We start from the raw sequence: 26,950 nt of genomic DNA on the forward strand, positions 1-26,950 counted from the left end.
ACCGGTTACTCAGTCACGCTTTCCATTCTCTTTCTATTCTCTCTTTCTATTCTTTCTATTCTCTCTTTCTATTCTCTTTCTATTCTCTTTCTATTCTCTTTCTATTCTCTTTCTATTCTCTTTCTATTCTCTTTCTATTCTCTTTCTATTCTCTCTCTATTCTCTCTCTATTCTCTCTCTATTCTCTTTCTATTCTCTCTCTATTCTCTCTCTATTCTCTCTCTATTCTCTCTCTATTCTCTATTCTCTCTCTCTTCTCTCTCTATTCTCTATACTCTCTCTATTCTCTCTATTCTCTCTCTATTCTCTCTCTATTCTCTCTATTCTCTATTCTCTCTATTCTCTATTCTCTATACTCTCTCTCTTCTCTCTCTATTCTATTCTCTCTATTCTCTCTCTATTCTCTATACTCTCTCTCTTCTCTCTCTATTCTCTCTATTCTCTCTATTCTCTCTATTCTCTCTATTCTCTCTCTATTCTCTCTCTATTCTCTCTCTATTCTCTTTCTATTCTCTCTATTCTCTTTCTATTCTCTCTATTCTCTCTCTATTCTCTTTCTATTCTCTCTCTATTCTCTTTCTATTCTCTTTCTATTCTCTTTCTATTCTCTTTCTATTCTCTTTCTATTCTCTCTCTATTCTCTTTCTATTCTCTCTCTATTCTCTTTCTATTCTCTTTCTATTCTCTTTCTATTCTCTCTCTATTCTCTCTCTATTCTCTCTCTATTCTCTCTCTATTCTCTCTCTATTCTCTCTTTCTATTCTCTTTCTATTCTCTCTATTCTCTCTCTATTCTCTCTATTCTCTCTATTCTCTTTCTATTCTCTTTCTATTCTCTTTCTATTCTCTTCTATTCTCTTTCTATTCTCTTTCTATTCTCTCTTTCTATTCTTTCTATTCTCTCTCTATTCTCTCTCTATTCTCTCTATTCTCTTTCTATTCTCTCTCTATTCTCTCTCTATTCTCTCTATTCTCTCTATTCTCTCTCTATTCTCTTTCTATTCTCTCTCTATTCTCTTTCTATTCTCTCTCTATTCTCTTTCTATTCTCTTTCTATTCTCTCTCTATTCTCTCTCTATTCTCTTTCTATTCTCTCTCTTCTCTCTCTATTCTCTCTATTCTTTCTATTCTCTTTCTATTCTCTCTCTATTCTCTCTATTCTCTCTATTCTCTCTCTATTCTCTCTATTCTCTCTCTATTCTCTCTATTCTCTCTCTATTCTCTCTATTCTCTCTCTATTCTCTCTATTCTCTCTCTATTCTCTTTCTATTCTCTCTCTATTCTTTCTATTCTCTCTCTATTCTCTCTATTCTCTCTCTATTCTCTCTCCTCTCTATTCTTTCTATTCTCTCTATTCTCTCTCTATTCTCTCTATTCTCTCTATTCTCTCTCTATTCTCTCTATTCTCTCTCTATTCTCTTTCTATTCTCTCTCTATTCTCTCTATTCTCTCTCTATTCTCTCTATTCTCTCTCTATTCTTTCTATTCTCTCTATTCTCTCTCTATTCTCTCTATTCTCTCTCTATTCTTTCTATTCTCTCTCTATTCTCTCTATTCTCTCTCTATTCTTTCTATTCTCTCTCCTCTCTATTCTTTCTATTCTCTCTCTATTCTCTCTATTCTCTCTATTCTCTCTCTATTCTCTCTATTCTCTCTCTATTCTTTCTATTCTCTCTCCTCTCTATTCTTTCTATTCTCTCTCCTCTCTATTCTTTCTATTCTCTCTCTATTCTCTCTCCTCTCTATTCTTTCTATTCTCTCTCCTCTCTATTCTTTCTATTCTCTCTATTCTCTCTCCTCTCTATTCTTTCTATTCTCTCTCCTCTCTATTCTTTCTATTCTCTCCTCTATTCTCTCTCCTCTCTATTCTTTCTATTCTCTCCTCTATTCTCTCTCCTCTCTATTCTTTCTATTCTCTCCTCTATTCTCTCTCCTCTCTATTCTTTCTATTCTCTCTCCTCTCTATTCTCTCTATTCTCTCTCCTCTCTTCTTTCTATTCTCTCTCTATTCTCTCTCTATTCTTTCTATTCTCTCTCTTCTCTCTATTCTTTCTATTCTCTCTCCTCTCTATTCTTTCTATTCTCTCCTCTATTCTCTCTCCTCTCTTCTTTCTATTCTCTCTCTATTCTCTCTCTTCTCTCTCTATTCTCTCTATTCTCTCTCTATTCTCTCTATTCTCTCTCTATTCTCTCTCCTCTCTATTCTTTCTATTCTCTCTCCTCTCTATTCTTTCTATTCTCTCTCTATTCTCTCTCTATTCTCTCTCCTCTCTATTCTCTCTATTCTCTCTCCTCTCTATTCTTTCTATTCTCTCCTCTATTCTCTCTCCTCTCTATTCTTTCTATTCTCTCTATTCTCTCTCTATTCTCTCTCCTCTCTTCTTTCTATTCTCTCTCTATTCTCTCTCCTCTCTATTCTTTCTATTCTCTCTCCTCTCTATTCTTTCTATTCTCTCTCTATTCTCTCTCCTCTCTATTCTCTCTATTCTCTCTCCTCTCTTCTTTCTATTCTCTCTCTATTCTCTCTCTATTCTTTCTATTCTCTCTCTTCTCTCTATTCTCTCTCTATTCTCTCTCCTCTCTATTCTTTCTATTCTCTCTCCTCTCTATTCTTTCTATTCTCTCTCTATTCTCTCTCCTCTCTATTCTTTCTATTCTCTCTCCTCTCTATTCTTTCTATTCTCTCTATTCTCTCTCCTCTCTATTCTTTCTATTCTCTCTCCTCTCTATTCTTTCTATTCTCTCTCTATTCTCTCTCCTCTCTATTCTTTCTATTCTCTCTCCTCTCTATTCTTTCTATTCTCTCTCCTCTCTATTCTTTCTATTCTCTTTCTTCTCTCTCTATTCTCTCTCCTCTCTTCTTTCTATTCTCTCTCTATTCTCTCTCTATTCTTTCTATTCTCTCTCCTCTCTATTCTTTCTATTCTCTCTCTATTCTCTCTCCTCTCTATTCTTTCTATTCTCTCTCCTCTCTATTCTTTCTATTCTCTCCTCTATTCTCTCTCCTCTCTATTCTTTCTATTCTCTCTCTTCTCTCTCCTCTCTTCTTTCTATTCTCTCTCTATTCTTTCTATTCTCTCCTCTATTCTCTCTCCTCTCTATTCTCTCTCTATTCTTTCTATTCTCTCTCCTCTCTATTCTCTCTATTCTCTCTCTATTCTTTCTATTCTCTCCTCTATTCTCTCTCCTCTCTCCTCTTTCTATTCTCTCTCCTCTCTATTCTTTCTATTCTCTCTCCTCTCTATTCTTTCTATTCTCTCTCCTCTCTATTCTTTCTATTCTCTCTCTATTCTCTCTCCTCTCTATTCTTTCTATTCTCTCTATTCTCTCTCCTCTCTATTCTTTCTATTCTCTCTCCTCTCTATTCTTTCTATTCTCTCTCTATTCTCTCTCCTCTCTATTCTTTCTATTCTCTCCTCTATTCTCTCTCCTCTCTTCTTTCTATTCTCTCTCTATTCTCTCTCCTCTCTATTCTTTCTATTCTCTCTCCTCTCTATTCTTTCTATTCTCTCTCTATTCTCTCTCCTCTCTATTCTCTCTATTCTTTCTATTCTCTCTCTATTCTCTCTCCTCTCTATTCTTTCTATTCTCTCTCCTCTCTATTCTTTCTATTCTCTCTCTATTCTCTCTCCTCTCTATTCTTTCTATTCTCTCTCCTCTCTATTCTTTCTATTCTCTCTCTATTCTCTCTCCTCTCTATTCTTTCTATTCTCTCTCCTCTCTATTCTTTCTATTCTCTCTCCTCTCTATTCTCTCTCCTCTCTATTCTTTCTATTCTCTCTATTCTCTCTCCTCTCTATTCTTTCTATTCTCTCTCTATTCTCTCTCCTCTCTATTCTTTCTATTCTCTCTCCTCTCTATTCTTTCTATTCTCTCTATTCTCTCTCTCTCCTCTCTATTCTTTCTATTCTCTCTCCTCTCTCCTCTCTATTCTTTCTCTTCTCTCTCTATTCTCTCTATTCTCTCTATTCTTTCTATTCTCTCTCTTCTCTCTCCTCTCTATTCTTTCTATTCTCTCTCCTCTCTATTCTCTCTATTCTCTCTCCTCTCTATTCTTTCTATTCTCTCTCCTCTCTATTCTTTCTATTCTCTCTCCTCTCTATTCTCTCTCCTCTCTATTCTTTCTATTCTCTCTATTCTCTCTCTCTCTCTATTCTTTCTATTCTCTCTCCTCTCTATTCTCTCTCCTCTCTATTTTTTCTATTCTCTCTCCTCTATTCTCTCTCCTCTCTATTCTCTCTATTCTCTCTATTCTCTCTCCTCTCTATTCTTTCTATTCTCTCTCCTCTCTATTCTCTCTCTATTCTCTCTATTCTCTCTCTATTCTCTCTATTCTCTCTCTATTCTCTCTCCTCTCTATTCTTTCTATTCTCTCTCCTCTCTATTCTTTCTATTCTCTCTCCTCTCTATTCTTTCTATTCTCTCTCCTCTCTATTCTTTCTATTCTCTCTCCTCTCTATTCTCTTTCTATTCTCTCTCTATTCTCTCTCCTCTCTATTCTTTCTATTCTCTCTCCTCTCTATTCTTTCTATTCTCTCTCCTCTCTATTCTCTCCTCTATTCTCTCTATTCTCTCTATTCTCTCTCCTCTCTATTCTTTCTATTCTCTCCTCTATTCTCTCTCCTCTCTATTCTTTCTATTCTCTCTCCTCTCTATTCTTTCTATTCTCTCTATTCTCTCTCCTCTCTATTCTTTCTATTCTCTCTCTATTCTCTCTCCTCTCTATTCTTTCTATTCTCTCTCCTCTCTATTCTCTCTCCTCTCTATTCTCTCTATTCTTTCTCTTCTCTCTCCTCTCTATTCTTTCTCTTCTCTCTCCTCTCTATTCTCTCTATTCTTTCTATTCTCTCTCTTCTCTCTCCTCTCTATTCTTTCTATTCTCTCTCCTCTCTATTCTCTCTATTCTCTCTCCTCTCTATTCTTTCTATTCTCTCTCCTCTCTATTCTCTCTCCTCTCTATTCTTTCTATTCTCTCTATTCTCTCTCCTCTCTATTCTTTCTATTCTCTCTCCTCTCTATTCTCTCTCCTCTCTATTTTTCTATTCTCTCTCCTCTCTATTCTCTCTCCTCTCTATTCTTTCTATTCTCTCTCCTCTCTATTCTCTCTCCTCTCTATTCTTTCTATTCTCTCTATTCTCTCTCCTCTCTATTCTTTCTATTCTCTCTCCTCTCTATTCTCTCTCCTCTCTATTCTTTCTATTCTCTCTCCTCTCTATTCTCTCTCCTCTCTATTCTCTCTCCTCTCTATTCTTTCTATTCTCTCTCCTCTCTATTCTTTCTATTCTCTCTCCTCTCTATTCTTTCTATTCTCTCTCTATTCTCTCTCCTCTCTATTCTTTCTATTCTCTCTCTATTCTCTCTCCTCTCTTCTTTCTATTCTCTATTCTTTCTGTTCTCCCTCTCTCTGTCACTGTCTCTTATTATCTTCCTGTTTCACTCCTGTTCCCCACTCTGTTATCAGTTTCTCCTTTTGCCTTGTCTGTCTGACCCTCTCACCCACTCCGTGTGTGTGTGTTTGATGTGATGTGGTGTGTGTTTGATGTGGTGTGTGTGACTGTGTGTTTGATGTGTAGTGTGTAAATGCCAGAGGTCTGGGCCCAGTACAGCTGAGGGAGGTAGGGTGCAGGGTGTAGGGGGTGGTAATGGTTACTAGGTATGGTGTGAAAGAGTGGGAGGGAGACTGATGGGTCTTTCCATTGATGTGTGTGTCTGTGTTTGAACACTTCAAAGACTAGGGAGGGGGGTCAGAGAGGGAAAGGGTTGATGAGAAAGAGGGGCAGAGAGTTATATTATATATATTCACTTTTGTATATTATCTACTTCACTTGCTGTGGCAATGTTAACATATGTTTCCCATGCCAATAACGCCGCTTGAATTGAATTGAGAGAGAGAGAGATGCAAGTGTGATCTGCATTGGCAACGTTGCAGGTGGATCTGCTGAGGCCTTAGGTTGTCACCGTGTGACATCACTCATTACATCGACCTCTCTTTCACTGGATCCCTCACCTCCTTTCAGCTCTGTCCTCTCGACAGTGACACTAACCGCTTCTCTCGCTCTCCTTCTCTCGCTCTCCTTCTCTCGCTCTCCTTCTCTCGCTCTCCTTCTCTCGCTCTCCTTCTCTCGCTCTCCTTCTCGCTCTCATTCTCTCGCTCTCCTTCTCTCGCTCTCCTTCTCCCCTCTCGCTCTCATTCTCTCGCTCTCATTCTCTCCTTCTCCCCCTCTCGCTCTCATTCTCTCGCTCTCCTTCTCTCGCTCTCCTTCTCTCGCTCTCATTCTCTCGCTCTCCTTCTCTCGCTCTCCTTCTCTCGCTCTCCTTCTCTCGCTCTCCTTCTCTCGCTCTCCTTCTCTCGCTCTCCTTCTCTCGTTCTCCTTCTCTCGCTCTCCCCCTCTCGCTCTCCCTCTCCGCTCGCTCTCCTTCTCTCGCTCTCCCTCTCGCTCTCGCTCTCCCCCTCTCGCTCTCCCGCTCTCGCTCTCCCGCTCTCGCTCTCCCCCTCTCGCTCTCCCCTCTCACTCTCCCCCTCTCGCTCTCCTTCTCTCGCTCTCCTTCTCTCGCTCTCCTTCTCTCGCTCTCCTTCTCTCGCTCTCCTTCTCTCCCTCTCCCTTCTCCTCCCCCTCGCTCTCCTTCTCTCGCTCTCGCTCTCCCCTCTCTCTCCTTCTCTCGCTCTCTCCCCTCTCTCGCTCTCTCTCCTTCTCTCGCTCTCTCTCCTTCTCTCGCTCTCTCTCCTTCTCTCGCTCTCCCCCTCTCGCTCTTCTTCTCTCGCTCTCCTTCTCCCCCTCTCGCTCTCCTTCTTTCGCTCTCCCCCTCCCTCTCCTTCTCTCGCTCTCCCCCTCCCTCTCCTTCTCCCCCTCTCCTTCTCCCCCTCTCCTTCTCCCACTCCTTCTCTCGCTCTCCTTCTCTCCCCCTCTCTCTCCTTCTCTCGCTCTCCCCCTCTCCTTCTCTTGCTCTCTCTCCTTCTCTCGCTCTCTCTCCTTCTCTCGCTCTCTCTCCTTCTCTCGCTCTCTCTCCTTCTCTCGCTCTCCCCCTCTCTCTCCTTCTCTCGCTCTCCCCCTCTCTCTCCTTCTCTCGCTCTCCCCCTCTCTCTCCTTCTCTCGCTCTCCCCCTCTCGCTCTCTCACTCTCTCTCTCTCTAGGCACAGTCCTTCAGACAGCACAAGACCAAAGACAAACACGAGATTGACCGCATGACGCTCACTATGGTAGGGGCCACCGTACACACACACACTGAGAGATCCTTTTGTACACTACAGTGCACACGCATTGAGAAGTTTTAATGTACACAAAATCCCCTGACATGGCCTTTTGTGCACTAGAAAACACATGTGGTTCGTAAATGTTTACACAACACACACACACACAAACAATATAAGGATTTATCCCTGAACACACTGACATACTAGCGTGTGCACACACCCGACATGATATCCTGAGGATAGCATCTTTTACAGATGTTGCCCAAAACTCCTGCCAAGTCTTTGTCTGATAATGTCCAGTGAGTGAGTGGGAGGCAGTGAACAGAGCGAAACGGTTCAGGCAGGAAAAACGAGGGTATTGGCATCCTGACTTTGCATCCCTCTCCCTGCCTGCTGCGCACACACACACACACACAGAGGGTCTAGACCAGAGGTGCTCAACCCTCTTGGGAAGCCTCCTGCAGGTTTTCGTTGCAGCTGCTCTTCAGGACCATGATTAGCTGAATCAGGTGTCGGCGCAGGGCTGGCGCAAAACCTGTACATCCAGTAGCTCTCCTGGAGGGGGGTCACCCTTGGTCTTGGTCACCCTTGGTCTTGGTCACCCTTGGTCTTGGTCACCCTTGGTCTTGGTCACCCTTGGTCTTGACTAGAGTGTGCCTACTATTAGACTAGAAGCGTCGGTTGGAGTGTGTGTTGTCAGAGGAAAGGACACACACACACACACACACACCCTCTATAAGGTGCAAGCTAAAAAAGGAAAGTATCCTCAATTGTGATTCAATTCAGACTAGGATTTAATCCAGCTACTTGATCGGAATAAACCGTGTAATCCCTGCCCCCACCCCCCTCTCTCTCTGTTCTCCGTCAGTCAGTTGGTTTGTGCTTATCAATCAGATGGATGGTTCTGTAAAATGAGATCAACCGCCAAAGAGAGGAGGAGAATTATGGCAGAAGAGGGAGAGGGAGGAATGAGGGGTTATACTATGGAACAAACACGGAATTTTAGATCACACATCGTCTCCTTCCCTCGACATTTTCAATGCACGTTAGATACACTTTATTGGCACGATAAATCAAGTCTGTCATGTTGTAGCAGGAAATTGTTCTGCTCTCTCCCACACTCTCCACTCTCTCTCTGTCTCTCTCTCCGTCTCTCTCTCTGTCTCTCTCCTCTGTCTCTCTCCGTCTCTCTGTCTCTCTCCGTCTCTCTGTCTCTCTCTGTCTCTGTCTCTCTCTCTGTCTCTCTCTGTCTCTCTCTCTCCTCTGTCTCTCTCTCCGTCTCTCTCTCTATCCTCTGTCTCTCTCTCTCCTCTGTCTCTCCGTCTCTCTCTCTGTACTCTCTCCTCTGTCTCTCTCCGTACTCTCTCCTCTGTCTCTCTCTGTACTCTCTCCTCTGTCTCTCTCTCTCCTCTCTCTCTCCGGACTCTCTCCCTCTGTCTCTCTCCGTACTCTCTCCTCTGTCTCTCTCTCTCCTCTCTCTCTCCGTCTCTCTCTCTGTACTCTCTCCTCTGTCTCTCTCCGTCTCTCTCTCTCCTCTCTCTCCGTCTCTCTCTCTCTCCTCTCTCTCTGTCTCTCTCCTCTGTCTCTCTCCTCTGTCTCTCTCCTCTGTACTCTCTCCTCTGTCTCTCTCCGTACTCTCTCCTCTGTCTCTCTCTGTACTCTCTCCTCTGTCTCTCTCTCTCCTCTCTCTCTCCGTCTCTCTCTCTGTCTCTCTCTCTCTCCTCTGTCTCTCTCTCTCCTCTCTCTCTCCGTCTCTCTCTCTGTACTCTCTCCTCTGTCTCTCTCCGTCTCTCTCTGTCTCTCTCTCTCCTCTCTCTCTCCGTCTCTCTCTCTGTCTCTCTCTCTCCTCTGTCTCTCTCTCTCCTCTCTCTCTCCGTCTCTCTCTCTGTCTCTCTCCGTCTCTCTCTCTCCTCTCTCTCCGTCTCTCTCTCTCCACTCTCTCTCTGTCTCTCTCTCCGTCTCTCTCTCTGTCTCTCTCCTCTGTCTCTCTCCTCTGTCTCTCTCCGTCTCTCTGTCTCTGTCTCTGTCTCTCTCTCTGTCTCTCTCTGTCTCTCTCTGTCTCTCTGTCTCTCTCTCTCCTCTGTCTCTCTCTCCGTCTCTCTCTCTCCTCTGTCTCTCTCTCTCCTCTGTCTCTCCGTCTCTCTCTCTGTCTCTCTCCTCTGTCTCTCTCCGTCTCTCTCTCTCCTCTCTCTCCGTCTCTCTCTCTCTCCTCTCTCTCTGTCTCTCTCCTCTCTCTCTCTCTCCTCTCTCTCTCTCCTCTCTCTCTGTCTCTCTCTCTCTCGTTGTAGAACGTGGAGTTGCCAGACTCATTCTCTGTGGAGCTGAAGGGTCTGTTGGAGGGTCTGCTGCAGAGGGACGTGGCCAAGAGACTGGGCTGCTTGGGACGGTACACACGCACGCACACCTGCCCCCCCGTAGTTTTTTGCTAGGTCTTAGCTGAGTGAAGGCATTTGGACCTTTTTGACTGTGTATCACCTAGTGTGAGTACTATGAAAGGGCTTTATGTGGGTCCATAAAATCGTTTTGGGGAGCTCAGTTCCATTCAGGTTGTTGTAAATACTGCCACCTGCTGTTTAGGCGAGGAACTGTTCCAACAGGAGAATGACCTGGCTTTTTCTCTCTCTCCCCTCTCTCTCTCCTCTCTCCATACACACACACACACACACACACACACACACACACACACACACACACAGTGCCCCAGAGGTGAAGGAGCATCTGTTCTTCAAAGGCATCGACTGGCAGCAAGTGTATCTTCAGAAGGTAAGCCTTAGAGTGTGTGATGAATCGGGAGAACGGGTTCGTTATAAAGCCTGCCGGTCTGGACATTCGGCCCTCTCTCTCTCTCTCTCTCTCTCTCTCTCTGCTCGATCAGTTGCCATGGTTACTCCTCTGCTGAAGAAATGGAGTAGTTGTTGTTTTGTTTACTCACCCTCTTCTTTTCCTTTTCTACTTCTCCTTCCTCTCCTCTCTCTCTCACCTTTACCTCTCCTCTCTCTCTCACCTTTACCTCTCCTCTCTCTCTCACCTTTACCTCTCCTCTTTCTCTCTCCTCACCTTTACCTCTCCTCTTTCTCTCTCCTCACCTTTACCTCTCCTCTCTCTCCTCACCTTTACCTCTCCTCTCTCTCTCTCCTCACCTTTACCTCTCCTCCCTCTCTCTCCTCACCTTTACCTCTCCTCCTCTCTCTCCTCACCTTTACCTCTCCTCTCTCTCCTCACCTTTACCTCTCCTCTTTCTCTCTCCTCACCTTTACCTCTCCTCTTTCTCTCTCCTCACCTTTACCTCTCCTCTCTCTCTCCTCACCTTTACCTCTCCTCCCTCTCTCTCCTCACCTTTACCTCTCCTCCCTCTCTCTCCTCACCTTTACCTCTCCTCTCTCTCTCCTCCACCTTTACCTCTCCTCTCTCCTCACCTTTACCTCTCCTCTCTCTCTCTCTCACCTTTACCTCTCCCTCTCTCCTCACCTTTACCTCTCCCTCTCTCTCCTCACCTTTACCTCTCTCTCCTCACCTTTACCTCTCCCTCTCTCTCCTCACCTTTACCTCTCTCTCCTCACCTTTACCTCTCCCTCTCTCTCCTCACCTTTACCTCTCTCTCCTCACCTTTACCTCTCCCTCTCTCTCCTCTCCTTTACCTCTCCCTCTCTCTCCTCACCTTTACCTCTCCCTCTCTCTCCTCACCTTTACCTCTCCCTCTCTCTCCTCACCTTTACCTCTCCTCTCTCTCTCTCACCTTTACCTCTCCTCTCTCTCTCTCTCCTCACCTTTACCTCTCCTCTCTCTCTACTCACCTTTACCTCTCTTCTCTCCTCACCTTTACCTCTCCTCCCTCTCCCTCACCTTTACCTCTCATCTCTCTCTCTCACCTTTACCTCTCTTCTCTCCCTCACCTCTCCTCACCTTTACCTCTCCTCTCTCTCTCCCTCACCTTTACCTCTCTCTCTCTCTCTCCACCTTTACCTCTCCTCTCCCTCCTCTCTCTCTCCTCACCTTTACCTCTCCTCTCTCTCTCCACCTTTACCTGTCCTCTCTCTCTCCTCACCTTTACCTCTCCTCTCTCTCTCTCCTCACCTTTTACCTCTCCTCTCTCTCCTCTCTCTCTCCTCACCTTTACCTCTCCTCTCTCTCTCCTCACCTTTACCTGTCCTCTCTCTTCTCACCTTTACCTCTCCTCTCTCTCTCCTCACCTTTACCTCTCCTCTCTCTCTCTCCTCACCTTTACCTCTCCTCTCTCTCTCTCCTCACCTTTACCTCTCCTCTCTCTCTCCTCACCTTTACCTGTCCTCTCTCTCTTCTCACCTTTACCTCTCCTCTCTCTCTCCTCTCCTCTCTCTCCTCTCTCTCTCTCCTCACCTTTACCTCTCCTCTCTCTCTCCTCACCTTTACCTCTCCTCTCTCTCTCCTCTCTCTCATCACCTTTACCTCTCCTCTCTCTCTCCCCTCACCATTACCTCTCCTCTCTCTCTCCCCTCACCTTTACCTCTCCTCTCTCTCTCTCTGTCCTCACCTTTACCTCTCTTCTCTCTCTCCTCACCTTTACCTCTCCCTCTCTCTCCTCACCTTTTGTCTCCCCTCTCTCCTCCTCCTTTGCCTCTCCCCCTCTCTCCTCACCTTTACCTCTCCTCTCTCTCTTCTCACCTTACCTCTCCTCTCTCTCTCCTCACCTTTACCTCTCTCTCTCTCTCCTCACCTTTACCTCTCCTCTCTCTCTCTCCTCACCTTTACCTCTCCTCTCTCTCTCCTCCACCTTTACCTGTCCTCTCTCTCTTCTCACCTTTACCTCTCCTCTCTCTCTCCTCTCCTCTCTCTCTCCTCTCTCTCTCCTCACCTTTACCTCTCCTCTCTCTCTCCTCACCTTTACCTCTCCTCTCCTCTCTCATCACCTTTACCTCTCCTCTCTCTCTCCCCTCACCATTACCTCTCCTCTCTCTCTCCCCTCACCTTTGCCTCTCCACTCTCTCTCTGTCCTCACCTTTACCTCTCTTCTCTTCTCTCTCTCCTCACCTTTACCTCTCCCCTCTCTCTCCTCACCTTTTGTCTCCCCTCTCTCCTCACCTTTACCTCTCCCCTCTCTCCTCACCTTTACCTCTCCTCTCTCTCCTCACCTTTACCTCTCCCCTCTCTCCTCACCTTTACCTCCTCTCTCTCTCCTCACCTTTACCTCTCCTCTCTCTCTCCTCACCTTGACCTCTCCTCTCTCCTCACCTCTCCTCACCTTTACCTCTCCTCTCACTCTCTCCTCTCTCTCTCTCCCCCTCACCTTTACCTCTCTCTCTCTTCTCTCTCCTCACCTTTACCTCTCTCTCTCCTCACCTTTACCCCTCTCTCTCTCCTCACCTTTGCCCCTCTCTCTCTCCTCACCTTTACCCCTCTCTCTCTCCTCACCTTTACCCCTCTCTCTCCTCACCTTTTGTCTCCCCTCTCTCTCCTCACCTTTTGTCTCCCCTCTCTCTCTCCTCACCTTTACCCCTCTCTCTCTCCTCACCTTTACCCCTCTCTCTCCTCACCTTTACCCCTCTCTCTCTCCTCACCTTTACCTCTCTCTCTCCCTCACCTTTACCTCTCCTCTCTCTTCTCACCATTACCTCTCCTCTCTGTCTCTCTCTCTTCTCTCTCCTCACCTTTACCTCTCCTCTCTCTCCTCACCTTTACCCCTCTCTCTCTCCTCACCTTTACCCTCTCTCTCTCCTCACCTTTGCCCTCTCTCTCTCCTCACCTTTACCCCTCTCTCTCTCCTCACCTTTTTACCCCTCTCTCTCCTCACCTTTACCTCTCCTCTCTCTCCTCACCTTTACCCCTCCTCTCTCTCTCCTCACCTTTACCCCTCTCTCTCTCCTCACCTTTACCCCTCTCTCTCTCCTCACCTTTACCCCTCTCTCTCTCCTCACCTTTACCCCTCTCTCTCTCCTCACCTTTACCCCTCTCTCTCTCCTCACCTTTACCCCTCTCTCTCTCCTCACCTTTACCTCTCTCTCTCCTCACCTTTACCTCTCCTCTCTGTCTCTCTCTCTTCTCTCTCCTCACCTTTACCTCTCCTCTCTCTCCTCTCCTCTCTCTCCTCACCTTTACCCCTCTCTCTCCCTCACCTTTACCCCTCTCTCTCTCCTCACCTTTACCCTCTCTCTCCTCACCTTTGCCCCCTCTCTCTCTCCTCACCTTTACCCCCTCTCTCTCCTCACCTTTACCCCCTCTCTCTCCTCACCTTTACCCCCTCTCTCTCCTCACCTTTACCTCTCCTCTCTCTCTCCTCACCTTTACCCCTCTCTCTCCTCACCTTTACCCCTCTCTCTCTCTCACCTTTGCCCTTCTCTCTCTCCTCACCTTTGCCTCTCTCTCTCCTCACCTTTACCTCTCTCTCTCCCTCACCTCTCCTCTCTCTTCTCACCATTACCTCTCCTCTCTGTCTCTCTCTCTTCTCTCTCCTCACCTTTACTTCTCCTCTCTCTCCTCTCTCCCCTCCCCTTTACCTCTCCTCTCCCTCTTCCCTCACCTTTACCTCTCTCTCCTCACCTTTACCTCTCCTCTCTCTCTTCACCTTTACCTCTCCTCTCTCTCTTCTCACCTTTACCTCTCCTCTCTCTCTCTTCTCACCTTTACCTCTCCTCTCTCTCTTCTCACCTTTACCTCTCTCTCTCCTCACCTTTACCTCTCCTCTCTCTCTCCTCACCTTTACCTCTCCTCTCTCTCTCTCCTCACCTTTACCTCTCTCTCTCTCCTCACCTTTACCTCTCCTCTCTCTCTCTCCTCACCTTTACCTCTCCTCTCTCTCTCCCTCACCTTTACCTCTCTCTCTCTCCTCCTTTACCTCTCCTCTCTCTCTCCTTACCTCTCTCCTCACCTTTACCTCCTCCCTCTCTCCTCAACTTTACCTCTCCTCCCTCTCTCCTCACCTTTACCTCTCCTCCCTCTCTCCTCACCTTTACCTCTCCTCCCTCTCTCCTCACCTTTACCTCTCCTCTCTCTCTCCTCACCTTTACCTCTCTCTCTCTCTCTCCTCACCTTTACCTCTCCTCTCTCTCTCTCCTCACCTTTAGCTCTCCTCTCTCTCTCCTCACCTTTACCTCTCCTCTCTCCTCACCTTTACCTCTCCTCTCTCTCTCCTTACCTCTCTCTCCTCACCTTTACCTCTCCTCCCTCTCTCCTCAACTTTACCTCTCCTCTCTCTCTCTCCTCACCTTTACCTCTCCTCTCTCTCTCTCCTCACCTTTAGCTCTCCTCTCTCTCCTCCCTCTCTCCTCACCTTTACCTCTCCTCCCTCTCTCCTCACCTTTACCTCTCCTCCCTCTCTCCTCACCTTTACCTCTCCTCCCTCTCTCCTCACCTTTACCTCTCTTCTCTCCCTCCTCACCTTTACCTCTCTTCTCTCTCTCCTCACCTTTACCTCTCCTCCCTCTCTCCTCACCTTTACCTCTCTTCTCTCCCTCCTCACCTTTACCTCTCTTCTCTCCCTCCTCACCTTTACCTCTCTTCTCTCCCTCCTCACCTTTACCTCTCTTCTCTCCCTCCTCACCTTTACCTCTCTTCTCTCCCTCCTCACCTTTACCTCTCTTCTCTCTCCCTCCTCACCTTTACCTCTCCTCTCTCCCTCCTCACCTTTACCTCTCTTCTCTCCCTCCTCACCTTTACCTCTCTTCTCTCCCTCCTCACCTTTACCTCTCTTCTCTCCCTCCTCACCTTTACCTCTCCTCTCTCTCTCCTCACCTTTACCTCTCTTCTCTCCTCCTCACCTTTACCTCTCTTCTCTCCCTCCCTCACCTTTACCTCTCTTCTCTCCTCCTCACCTTTACCTCTCTTCTCTCCCTCCTCACCTTTACCTCTCCTCTCTCTCTCCTCACCTTTACCTCTCCTCTCTCTCTCCTTTACCTCTCCTCTCTCTCTCCTCACCTTTACCTCTCCTCTCTCTCTCCTCACCTCTCCTCTGTCTCTCCTCTCTCTCTCTCACCTTTACCTCTTCTCTCTCTCTCTCTCCTCACCTTTACCTCTCCTCTCTCTCCTCCTCTCCTCTCTCTCTCTCCTCACCTTTACCTCTCCTCCCTCTCTCCTCACCTTTACCTCTCTTCTCTCCCTACTCACCTTTACCTCTCCCCTCTCTCGCCTCACCTTTACCTCTCCTCTCTCTCTCCTCTCTCTCCTCACCTTTAGCTCTCCTCTCCTCACCTTTAGCTCTCCCTCACCTTTACCTTTCCTCTCTCTCTCTCTCTCTCTCTCTCTCTCTCCCTCACCTTTACCTCTCCTCTCTCTCTCCTCACCTTTACCTCTCCTCTCTCTCTCTCTCCTCACCTTTACCTCTCCTCTCTCTCTCTCTCCTCACCTTTACCTCTCCTCTCTCTCTCTCCTCCTTACCTCTCCTCTCTCTCTCTCTCCTCACCTTTACCTCTCCTCTCTCTCTCTCCTCACCTTTACCTCTCCTCTCTCTCACCTTTACCTCTCCTCTCTCTCTCCTCTCTCTCTTCCCTCACCTTTACCTCTCTCTCTCTTCTCTCTCTCCTCACCTCTCCTCCCCTCTCCTCACCTTTTACCTCTCTCTCTCTCTCTCTCTCTCTCTCCTCTCTCTCTCTCTTCCCTCACCTTCTTTATGGGAATCTCTCTCTCTCTTCCCTCACCTTTACCTCTCTCTCTCTTCTCTCTCTCTCTCCTCACTTCTCAATCTCTCTCTCTTTCACCTTTACCTCTCCTCTCTCTCTCCTCACCTTTACCTCTCTCTCCTTGCCTCTCTCACCTTCACCTCTCCTCTCTCTCTCACCTTTACCCCTCCTCTCTCCTCTCTCTCTCTCTCTCTTCCCTCACCTTTACCTCTCTCTCTTCTCTCCTCACCTTTACCTCTCCTCTCTTCCCTCACCTTTACCTCTCCTCTCTCTCCCTCACCTTTACCTCTCCTCTCTCTCTCCTCACCTTTACTTCTCTCTCTCTCCTCTCTCCCCTCACCTTTACCTCTTTCTCTCTCCTTTCTCTCTCTCCTCACCTTTACCTCTCCTCTTTCTCTCTCTCTCTCTCCCCTCAGCTTTACCTCTCCTCTCTCTCTCCTCACCTTTACCTCTCCTCTCTCTCTTTCTCTCTCTCTCAATTCAAGGGGCTTTATTGACATGGGAAACATGTGTTAACATTGCCAAAGCAAGTGAGGTAGATAATATACAAAAGTGAAATAAACAATAAAACAGTAAACATTACACATACAGAAGTTTCAAAACAATAAAGACATTACAAATGTCATATTTTATTTATATATATATATATATATATGACAGTGTTGCAACGATGTACAAATGGTTAAAGTACACGAGGGAAATAAATAAGCATACGTGTGTTCTTCACTGGTTGCCTTTTCTTGTGGCAACGGGTCACAAATCTACTGTATATACAGTGTTTACATATATATAATATATGGGTAGTATTAACAATGGTTTTTGTTCTTCACTGGTTGCCCTTTTCTTGTGGCAGCGGGTCACAAATCTTGCTGCTGTGATGGCACACTGTGGAATTTCACCCAATAGATATGGGAGTTTTCAAATTCTTTGTGGATCTGTGTAATCTGAGGGAAATATGTCTCTCTAATATGGTCATACATTGGACAGGAGGAAGTGCATCTCAGTTTCCACCTCATTTTGTGGGCAACAACTAACATAGTAAATTATCCACAGCCATCAGCCTCCTCTCTCAGCAATGATTCTCTATCACATTCAATCTCTCTGCAATGACCTCCCAGAAATGACTCCCAGCAATGAACCTCTATCACATTCAATCTCTCTGCAATGACCTCCCAGAAATGACTCCCAGCAATGACCTCCCTCCTGAAAGAACACTGGCTTTTATATAGCTTCAGAAGGAATGGGTAATTGGAGACAGCTGTGTCTTGACGGGGCGGGGTCAGCTCTCCACTTAGTCATGGAGTCGACCAATCAGCTGCTTGAGGTATTTCAGGAAGCCATTTCCTGAAATAAACACATGCAAATACACAAACTACAACACATAAACTGGGGAACGTAACATGAGCACATGGCCCATGGGTGTCAAACTCTGGCCCGTGGGCCAAATTTGGCCAGCGGGGTAATTATATTTGGCCCGCGAGACAATACCAAATTACTACTAGAGCTGGCCCGCCGGTATTATACAGCGCATTCACCACTAATACTACGAATCCCATAATGCTCTGCTGTTTTCGCGCGCCAATCAGGACAGGACCCAGAAACGCTCTCTCCTCTGTGACAGTAGTCATAGCAACATAGACGCTACAACTGTCAGCGAGCTAACCCTTCCCAAAAATGGCGAAAGAAAGGCAGAAAACAGGAGCTTTCTGGACAAGTGGGAGGCAGAATATCTGTTTACATATGTAAAAGACAAACCTGTTTGTCTTGTTTGTGGAGTCAACGTGGCTGTAATTAAGGAGTACAACATTAGACGACACTATGAAACGAAACACCATGACAAATACAAGGACCTGGACATGACTCAAAGGAGCCAGAAAGTAGAGGAGATGAAAAGAAGTTTGGTTTCACAACAGAATATGTTTAAAAAAGCCACATCACAAAGCGAGGCTGCTGTAAAGGCTAGTTATATAGTGGCAGCAGAGATCGCAAAATCAGCCCGGCCCTTTAATGAGGGAGAGTTCATGAAAAAGTGCATGATGAAGGTTTGTGACCTCGTATGCCCAGAGAAAAAAACAAGCATTTTCAAACGTGAGCCTGAGCAGGAACACAGTAGCTGATCGCACATGTGATCTTGCCACCAATCTGTATGACCAGCTGATGGAAAAGGGAAAAGATTTTGTTGCGTTCTCCCTCGCTGTGGATGAGAGCTGCGACGCATCTGATACTGCTCAGCTGTCAGTCTTCATCCGTGGAGTGGACTCAAATCTGTGTGTTACGGAGGAGCTATTAGGATTCAAATCAATGCATGGCACAACCACAGGAAAGGAAATCTTTGAGGAGGTTTCCAAATGTGTAACTGAAATAAAGCTGCCGTGGGATAAACTCGTTGGATTAACGACAGATGGTGCGCCAGCGATGTGCGGTAAAAGAGTGGACTGGTGGGCATGGTTCGGGAGAAGATGCGGGAAGAGAACTGTGCAGGTGAGCTAACTGTTTACCACTGCATCATACATCAGGAAGCACTGTGTGCCAAAGCCCTAAAGATGGAACATGTTATGACCACAGTAAACACAGGTAGTTAACTTTATAAGAGCCAAAGGTCTAAATCACCGCCAGTTTAAATCTTTTCTGGAGGAGTGTGGTTCGGAATACGCAGACGTGCCGTATCACACAGAGGTGAGATGGCTAAGCAGAGGAAAAGTACTGAACAGATGTTTCGAGCTGCGTGAGGAAATATGTCAATTCCTGGAAACCAAAGGGAAGGATACAGCAGAGCTCCGGGAGCAAAAGTTCCTGTGTGAGCTGGCCTTTCTCTGTGACATCTCGAGCCATCTCGATGCGCTGAACCTGCAGCTTCAGGGGCGGGGCGCATCATCACAGACATGTACGCTGCAGTGAGGGCCTTCAAAACTAAACTGTGCCTGTGGGAGAATCAGATGCTGCAAGGAAACCCTTGCCATTTTCCCTGCTGCCAATCCATAAAAGCGCAGATCTCTACCGCCGTGTTCCCATGCGCACAGTTTGCTGAAAAACTCAGTGTTCTCGCCGCTGAGTTTAGCCGGCGATTTGCCGACTTCGATGCCCAGAAATGCAAGTTTGAACTGCTTAGTAATCCCTTCGCAGTTGATGTGGAAAATGCACCAACCAACATCCAAATGGAGCTGATTGAACTCCAGTGCAACGACACGCTGAAGTCAAAGTATGATGCTGTGGGCGCCGCACAGTTTCCACGGTTCATCCCTGACACAATGCCTCAGCTCCGCACCCAAGCTGCTCAGATGCTCTCCATGTTCGGCAGCACTTATCTATGCGAGCAACTTTTCTCCTCGATGAAGATGACCAAAACAACTCACAGGAGACGTCTGACTGATGAACATCTTCGCTCGATACTGAGGATTTCTTCAGCTCAGAGCTTGAGCCCAGACATTGATGAACTAGCATCCAAGAAGAGATGCCAGGTATCTGGCTTGGGCACATCAGATTAGACCAGTGTGCAATAATTAACGTTTTCTTTATGCACTTTTTCTTGCTACAAGGCATGGGCTTGAATGGTAGATTGATTTATTATCATTTTATTTGTAAAATTATTAGCCAGTGGAAAAAGTTTATTTTGGTATTTAAATCAGAAGGCTGCAAATAGAAAAGAGGCATACAATTTCTATTTACATTTTATTTATTTAATAAATGAATGCCATTGATGTGTTTTTTCATTTGAAATTCGATTTTGCATGTCTCCACTATTAAATTATATATTGTATGGTAATAAGCGATGCTTGTTCCATATTCAATGTTAAAGCAAAACTTGTTTGGGTCCATATTAAAAGGTTAATTTGTTCAATGTTGGCCCGTGACTTTGTTCAGGTTTTACATTTTGGCCCACTGGGTATTTGAGTTTGACACCCCTGACATAGCCTGTCTTCTCTTGAGAGCCAGGTCTGCCTACGGCGGCATTTCTCAATAGCAAGGCTATTCTCACTGAGTCTGTCCATAGTCAAAGCTTTCCTTAAGTTTTGGGTCAGTCACAGTGGTCAGGTATTCTGCCGCTGTGTTCTCTCTGTTTAGGGCCAAATAACATTCTAGTTTGCTCTGTTTCTTTTGTTAATTATTTTCAATGTATCAAGTAATTATCTTTTTGTTTTCTCATGAATTGGTTGGGTCTAATTGTGTTGCTGTCCTGGGGCTCTGTGGGGTCTGTTTGATAACAGAGCTCCAGGACCAGTTTGCTTAGGGACTCTTCTCCAGGTTCATCTCTCTGTAGGTGATGGCTTTGTTATGAAGGTTTGGGAATGGCTTCCTTTTAGGTGGTTGTAGAATTTAACAGCTCTTTTCTGGATTTTGATCATTAGCGGGTATCGGCCTAATTACGCTCTGCATGCATTATTTGGTGTTTTACATTGTACACTGAGGATATTTTTGCAGAATTCTGCATGCAGAGTCTTGATTTGGTGTTTGTTCCATTTTGTGAATTCTTGGTTGGTGAGCAGAACCCAGACCTCACAACCATGAAGGGCAATGGGTTCTATAACTGATTCAAGTCATTTTATACAGATACTAATTGGTATGTTAAATTTCATGTTATGTCTCTCTCATTTTATGTTCTCTCTTTCTCTCTCTTTCTTTCTCTCTCCTCACCTTTACCTCTTCTCTCTGTCTCTGTCTGTCTCTCTCTCTCTGTCCTCTCTCTCTCTCCTCCAGTATTCTCCCCCTCTCATCCCTCCAAGGGGAGAGGTAAATGCAGCAGATGCATTTGACATTGGCTCCTTTGACGAAGAGGACACCAAGGGTATCAAGGTAACACACACACACACACACAACCCTTATCTCATGAAACCCCCAAGGGTATCGAGGTAACACACACACAACCCTTATCTCATGAAACCACCCAGGTTATCAAGGTAACACACACACACACAACCCTTATCTCATGAAACCACCAAGGGTATCAAGGTAACACACACACACAACCCTTATCTCATGAAACCACCCAGGGTATCAAGGTAACACACACACACACACACAACCCTTATCTCATGAAACCCCCAAGGGTATCGAGGTAACACACACACACACACAACCCTTATCTCATGAAACCACCCAGGGTATCAAGGTAACACACACAACCCTTATCTCATGAAACCCCCAGGTATCAAGGTAACACACACACAACCCTTATCTCATGAAACCCCCAGGTATCAAGGTAACACACACACAACCCTTATCTCATGAAACCCCCAGGGTATCAAGGTAACACACACACACAACCCTTATCTCATGAAACCACCCAGGGTATCAAGGTAACACACACACAACCCTTATCTCATGAAACCACCCAGGGTATCAAGGTAACACACACACACACAACCCTTATCTCATGAAACCACCCAGGGTATCAAGGTAACACACACACACACACACAACCCTTATCTCATGAAACCACCAAGGGTATCAAGGTAACACACACACACACCTTATCTCATGAAACCACCCAGGGTATCAAGGTAACACACACACAACCCTTATCTCATGAAACCACCCAGGGTATCAAGGTAACACACACACCCTTATCTCATGAAACCCCCAGGTTCAAGGTAACACACACACAACCCTTATCTCATGAAACCCCCAGGGTATCAAGGTAACACACACACAACCCTTATCTCATGAAACCCCCCAGGGTATCAGAACCACCCAGGAATTAGGTAACACACACACACACCCTTATCTCATGAAACCACCCAGGGCATCAAGGTAACACACACACAACCCTTATCTCATGAAACCCCCCCAGGGTATCAAGGTAACACACACACACACACACCCTTATCTCATGAAACCCCCCAGGGTATCAAGGTAACACACACACACACAGGACTTATCTCATGAAACCCCCCAGGGTATCAAGGTAAACACACACAGCAACCCTTATCTCATGAAACCACCCAGGGTATCAAGGTAACACCACACACACAGTCCTTATCTCAAAACCACCCAGTTGGTAACACACACACACACACACACAACCCTTATCTCTGAAACCACCCAGGTGAAACACACACAGCCCTTATCTCATGCAGGGTATCAATAACACACACACACAACCCTTATCTCATGAAACCACCCAGGGTATCAAGGTAACACACACAACCCTTATCTCATGAAAATAGTTTGGACCACCCAGGGTATCAGGTAACACACACACAACCCTTATCTCATGAAACCACCCAGGGTTATCATCTGAGGTAATCACACACTCAACCCTTATCTCATGACCCCCCAGGGTTCTCAAGGTCACACACACAACCCTTATCTCATGAAACCACCCAGGGTATCAAGCACACACACACACAACCCTTCTCTCATGAAACTGGTTATCAAGGTCTGCCCCTTATCTCATGCCAGGGTATCAAGGTCTCACACACCACACACAACCCTTATCTCATGAAACCACCCAGGGTATCAAGGTAACACACACACACACACACACAACCCTTATCTCATGCCACCAAGGGTATCAAAATACTCAGCATTATATAAAAGCTAAACCTGTAATCCGGATTTACACAGTCTTACATCCTAGTGCATGACGAACACACACACAGACAGACAGGAGGCTGAGGTGTAAACGTGGTTCCATCAGTGTTCAATATTGACACTGCCAGTAAGCAGAGCTGCCCACAAAGAAAGTCCTTCCCAAATAGTTTGGACTTACACAACTGAAGGCTTTGGGCGTGTTCCAGGTCGCTTTAATTACAGTCATGCTGCCCAGCTCAGCAGATCTCACAGCTACCGGTGACTGGGGTTAACATCTGAGGAATCACGTCACCTGCATCTCATACCTGCCTCAGTGACTTAGTTCTCTCTGCCTCTCTCTCTCTCTCTCTGCTCTCTCTCTCTCTCTCTGCCTCTGCCTCTCTCTCTCTGCCTCTCTCTCTGCCTCTCTCTCTGCTCTCTCTCTCTCTCTCTCTCTCTCTCTCTCTCTGCCTCTCTCTCTGCTCTCTCTCTCTCTCTCTCTCTCTCTCTCTGCTCTCTCTCTCTGCTCTCTCTCTCTCTCTCTCTGTCTCTCTCTCTCTCTCTGCTCTCTGCCTCTCTCTCTCTCTCTCTCTGCCTCTCTCTCTCTCTCTCTCTCTCTGCTCTCTCTCTCTGCCTCTCTCTCTCTGCCTCTCTCTCTGCCTCTCTCTCTGCCTCTCTCTCTCTGCCTCTCTGCCTCTCTCTCTCTGCCTCCTCTCTGCCTCTCTCTGCCTCTCTCTCTCTCTCTCTGCCTCTCTCTCTCTCTGCCTCTCTCTCTCTGCCTCTCTCTCTCTCTGCTCTCTCTGCCTCTCTCTCTCTCTGCTCTCTCTCTCTGCTCTCTCTCTCTGCCTCTCTCTGCCTCTCTCTCTCTCTCTCTCTCTCTCTGCTCTCTCTGCCTCTCTCTGCCTCTCTGCCTCTCTCTCTCTCTCTGCCTCTCTCTCTGCCTCTCTCTGCTCTCTCTCTGCCTCTCTCTCTCCTCTCTCTCTCCCTCTCTCTGCCTCTCTCTCTGCTCTCCTCTCTCTGCCTCTCTCTCTGCCTCTCTCTCTGCTCTCTCTCTCTCTCTCTCTCTCTCTCTCTCTCTCTCTCTGCCTCTCTCTCTGCCTCTCTCTCTCTCTCTCTCTGCCTCTCTGCCTCTCTCTGCCTCTCTCTCTGCCTCTCTCTCTGCCTCTCTCTGCTCTCTCTCTCTGCCTCTCTCTCTCTCTCTCTCTGCCTCTCTCTCTGCCTCTCTCTGCCTCTCTCTCTGCCTCTCTGCCTCTCTCTCTGCCTCTCTGACTCTCTCTCTCCTGCTCTCTCTGCCTCTCTCTCTCTCTCTGCCTCTCTCTCTGCTCTCTCTGCCTCTCTGCCTCTCTCTCTCTCTCTCTCTCTCTCTCTGCCTCTCTCTCTCTCTCTCTCTGCCTCTCTCTCTCTCTGCCTCTCTCTCTCTCTCTCTCTCTGCCTCTCTCTGCCTCTCTCTCTCTGCTCTCTCTCTCTGCCTCTGCCTCTCTCTCTCCCTCTCTCCTCTCTCTCTGCTCTCTCTCTCTCTCTCTCTCTGCCTCTCTCTCTCCTCTCTCTGCCTCTCTCTCTCTCTGCCTCCTCTGCCTCTCTGCCTCTCTCTCTCTGCCTCTCTCTGCCTCTCTCTGCCTCTCTCTCTGCCTCTCTCTCTCTCTCTCTCTCTCTGCTCTGCTCTCTCTCTGCCTCTCTCCTCTCTCTCTCTCTCTCTCTGCCTCTCTCTGCCTCTCTCTCTGCCTCTCTGCCTCTCTCTCTCTCTCTCTCTGCCTCTCTGCCTCCTCTGCCTCTCTCTCTGCCTCTCTGCCTCTCTCTCTCTGCCTCTCTGCCTCTCTCTCTCTCTCTCTGCCTCTCTCTCTCTCTCTCTCTCTCTGCCTCTCTGCCTCTCTGCTCTCTCTCTGTCTCTCTCTCTGCCTCTCTGCCTCTCTCTCTGCCTCTCTCTCTCTGCCTCTCTCTCTCTGCCTCTCTCTCTGCCTCTCTCTCTGCCTCTCTCTCTCTCTCTCTCTCTGCCTCTCTGCCTCTCTCTCTGCCTCTCTCTCTCTGCCTCTCTGCCTCTCTCTCTCTGCCTCTCTCTCTCTGCCTCTCTGTCTCTCTCTCTCTGCCTCTCTCTCTCTGCTCTCTCTCTGTCTCTCTCTCTCTCTGCTCTCTCTCTCCTCTCTCTCTCTCTCTCTCTCTGCCTCTCTCTCTCTCTCTCTCTCTCTCTCTGCCTCTCTGTCTCTCTCTCTCTCTCTCTGCCTCTCTCTCTCTCTCTCTCTCTGCCTCTCTCTCTCTCTCTCTCTGCCTCTCTGTCTTTCTCTACATCTCTGCCTCTCTGTCTCGATCTCTCTCTGCCTCTCTCTCTCTCTGCCTCTCTCTCTCTGCCTCTCTCTCTGCCTCTCTCTCTGCTGCTCTCTCTCTGCCTCTCTCTCTCTGCCTCTCTCTCTCTGCCTCTCTCTCTCTGCCTCTCTCTCTGCCTCTCTCTCTCTGCCTCTCTCTCTCTGCCTCTCTGCTCTCTGCCTCTCTCTCTGCCTCTCTCTCTCTGCCTCTCTCTCTCTCTCTCTGCCTCTCTCTCTCTCTCTCTCTCTGCCTCTCTGCCTCTCTCTCTCTCTCTCTCTCTGTCTCTCAATTCAATTCAAGGGCTTTATTGGCATGGGAAACATGTGTTAACATTGCCAAAGCAAGTGAGGTAGACAACATACAAAGTGAATATATAAAGTGAAAAACAACAAAAATTAACAGTAAACATTACACATACAGAAGTTTCAAAACAGTAAAGACATTACAAATGTCATATTATATATAAATATATATATATATATATACAGTGTTTTAACAATGTACAAATGGTTAAAGGACACAAGATAAAATAAATAAGATAAAATATGGGTGTATTTACAATGGTGTTTGTTCTTCACTGGTTGCCCTTTTCTCGTGGCAACAGGTCACAAATCTTGCTGCTGTGATGGCACACTGTGGAATTTCACCCAGTAGATATGGGAGTTTTTCAAAATTGGATTTGTTTTCGAATTCTTTGTGGATCTGTGTAATCTGAGGGAAATATGTCTCTCTAATATGGTCATACATTGGGCAGGAGGTTAGGAAGTGCAGCTCAGTTTCCACCTCATTTTGTGGGCAGTGAGCACATAGCCTGTCTTCTCTTGAGAGCCATGTCTGCTCTCGGCGGCCTTTCTCAATAGCAAGGCTATGCTCACTGAGTCTGTACATAGTCAAGGCTTTCCTTAATTTTGGGTCAGTCACAGTGGTCAGGTATTCTGCCGCTGTGTACTCTCTGTTTAGGGCCAAATAGCATTCTAGTTTGCTCTGTTTTTTTGTTAATTCTTTCCAATGTGTTAAGTAGTTATCTTTTTGTTTTCTCATGATTTGGTTGGGTCTAATTGTGCTGCTGTCCTGGGGCTCTGTAGTTTGTGTTTGTGAACAGAGCCCCAGGACCAGCTTGCTTAGGGGACTCTTCTCCAGGTTCATCTCTCTGTAGGTGATGGCTTTGTTATGGAAGGTTTGTGAATCGCTTCCTTTTAGGTGGTTGTAGAATTTAACAGCTCTTTTCTGGATTTTGATAATTAGTGGGTATCGGCCTAATTCTGCTCTGCATGCATTATTTGGTGTTCTACGTTGTACACGGAGGATATTTTTGCAGAATTCTGCGTGCAGAGTCTCAATTTGGTGTTTGTCCCATTTTGTGAAGTCTTGGTTGGTGAGCGGACCCCAGACCTCACAGCCATAAAGGGCAATGGGCTCTATGACTGATTCAAGTATTTTTAGCCAAATCCTAATTGGTATGTTGAAATTTATGTTTCTTTTGATGGCATAGAATGCCCTTCTTGCCTTGTCTCTCAGATCGTTCACAGCTTTGTGGAAGTTACCTGTGGTGCTGATGTTTAGGCCAAGGTATGTATAGTTTTTGTGTGCTCTAGGGCAACAGTGTCTAGATGGAATTTGTATTTGTGGTCCTGGTGACTGGACCTTTTTGGAACACCATTATTTTGGTCTTACTGAGATTTACTGTCAGGGCCCAGGTCTGACAGAATCTGTGCATAAGATCTAGGTGCTGCTGTAGGCCCTCCTTGGTTGGTGACAGAAGCACCAGATCATCAGCAAACAGCAGACATTTGACTTCGGATTCTAGCAGGGGAGGCCGGGTGCTGCAGACTCTTCTAGTGCCCGCGCCAATTCGTTGATATATATGTTGAAGAGGGTGGGGCTTAAGCTGCATCCCTGTCTAACCCCACGACCCTGTGTGAAGAAATGTGTGTTTTTTTTGCCAATTTTAACCGCACACTTGTTGTTTGTGTACATGGATTTTATAATGTCGTATGTTTTACCCCCAACACCACTTTCCATCAGTTTGTATAGCAGACCCTCATGCCAGATTGAGTCGAAGGCTTTTTTGAAATCAACAAAGCATGAGAAGACTTTGCCTTTGTTTTGGTTTGTTTGGTTGTCAATTAGGGTGTGCAGGGTGAATACATGGTCTGTTGTACGGTAATTTGGTAAAAGCCAATTTGACATTTGCTCAGTACATTGTTTTCATTGAGGAAATGTATGAGTCTGCTGTTAATAATAATGCAGAGGATTTTCCCAAGGTTACTGTTGACACATATTCCACGGTAGTTATTGGGGTCAAATTTGTCTCCACTTTTGTGGATTGGGGTGATCAGTCCTTGGTTCCAAATATTGGGGAA

At 46.5% G+C, this 26,950-nt stretch overlaps 1 protein-coding gene across 1 annotated transcript in view; it reads left to right on the forward strand.

Annotated features, from left to right (window-relative positions):
- LOC112230856 (beta-adrenergic receptor kinase 2) overlaps positions 1-26,950 on the forward strand; it is an 84,256-nt gene that overhangs the window by 43,152 nt on the left and 14,154 nt on the right. The window contains 5 exon segments of the mRNA XM_042311713.1: positions 5,587-5,614; positions 7,132-7,197; positions 9,480-9,577; positions 9,888-9,954; positions 20,475-20,570. Coding sequence (XP_042167647.1) covers positions 5,587-5,614; positions 7,132-7,197; positions 9,480-9,577; positions 9,888-9,954; positions 20,475-20,570 — 355 coding nt within the window.

The sequence above is a fragment of the Oncorhynchus tshawytscha genome, linkage group LG33, assembly GCF_018296145.1.
Source record: "Oncorhynchus tshawytscha isolate Ot180627B linkage group LG33, Otsh_v2.0, whole genome shotgun sequence".
Taxonomy (NCBI): Eukaryota; Metazoa; Chordata; class Actinopteri; order Salmoniformes; family Salmonidae; genus Oncorhynchus; species Oncorhynchus tshawytscha.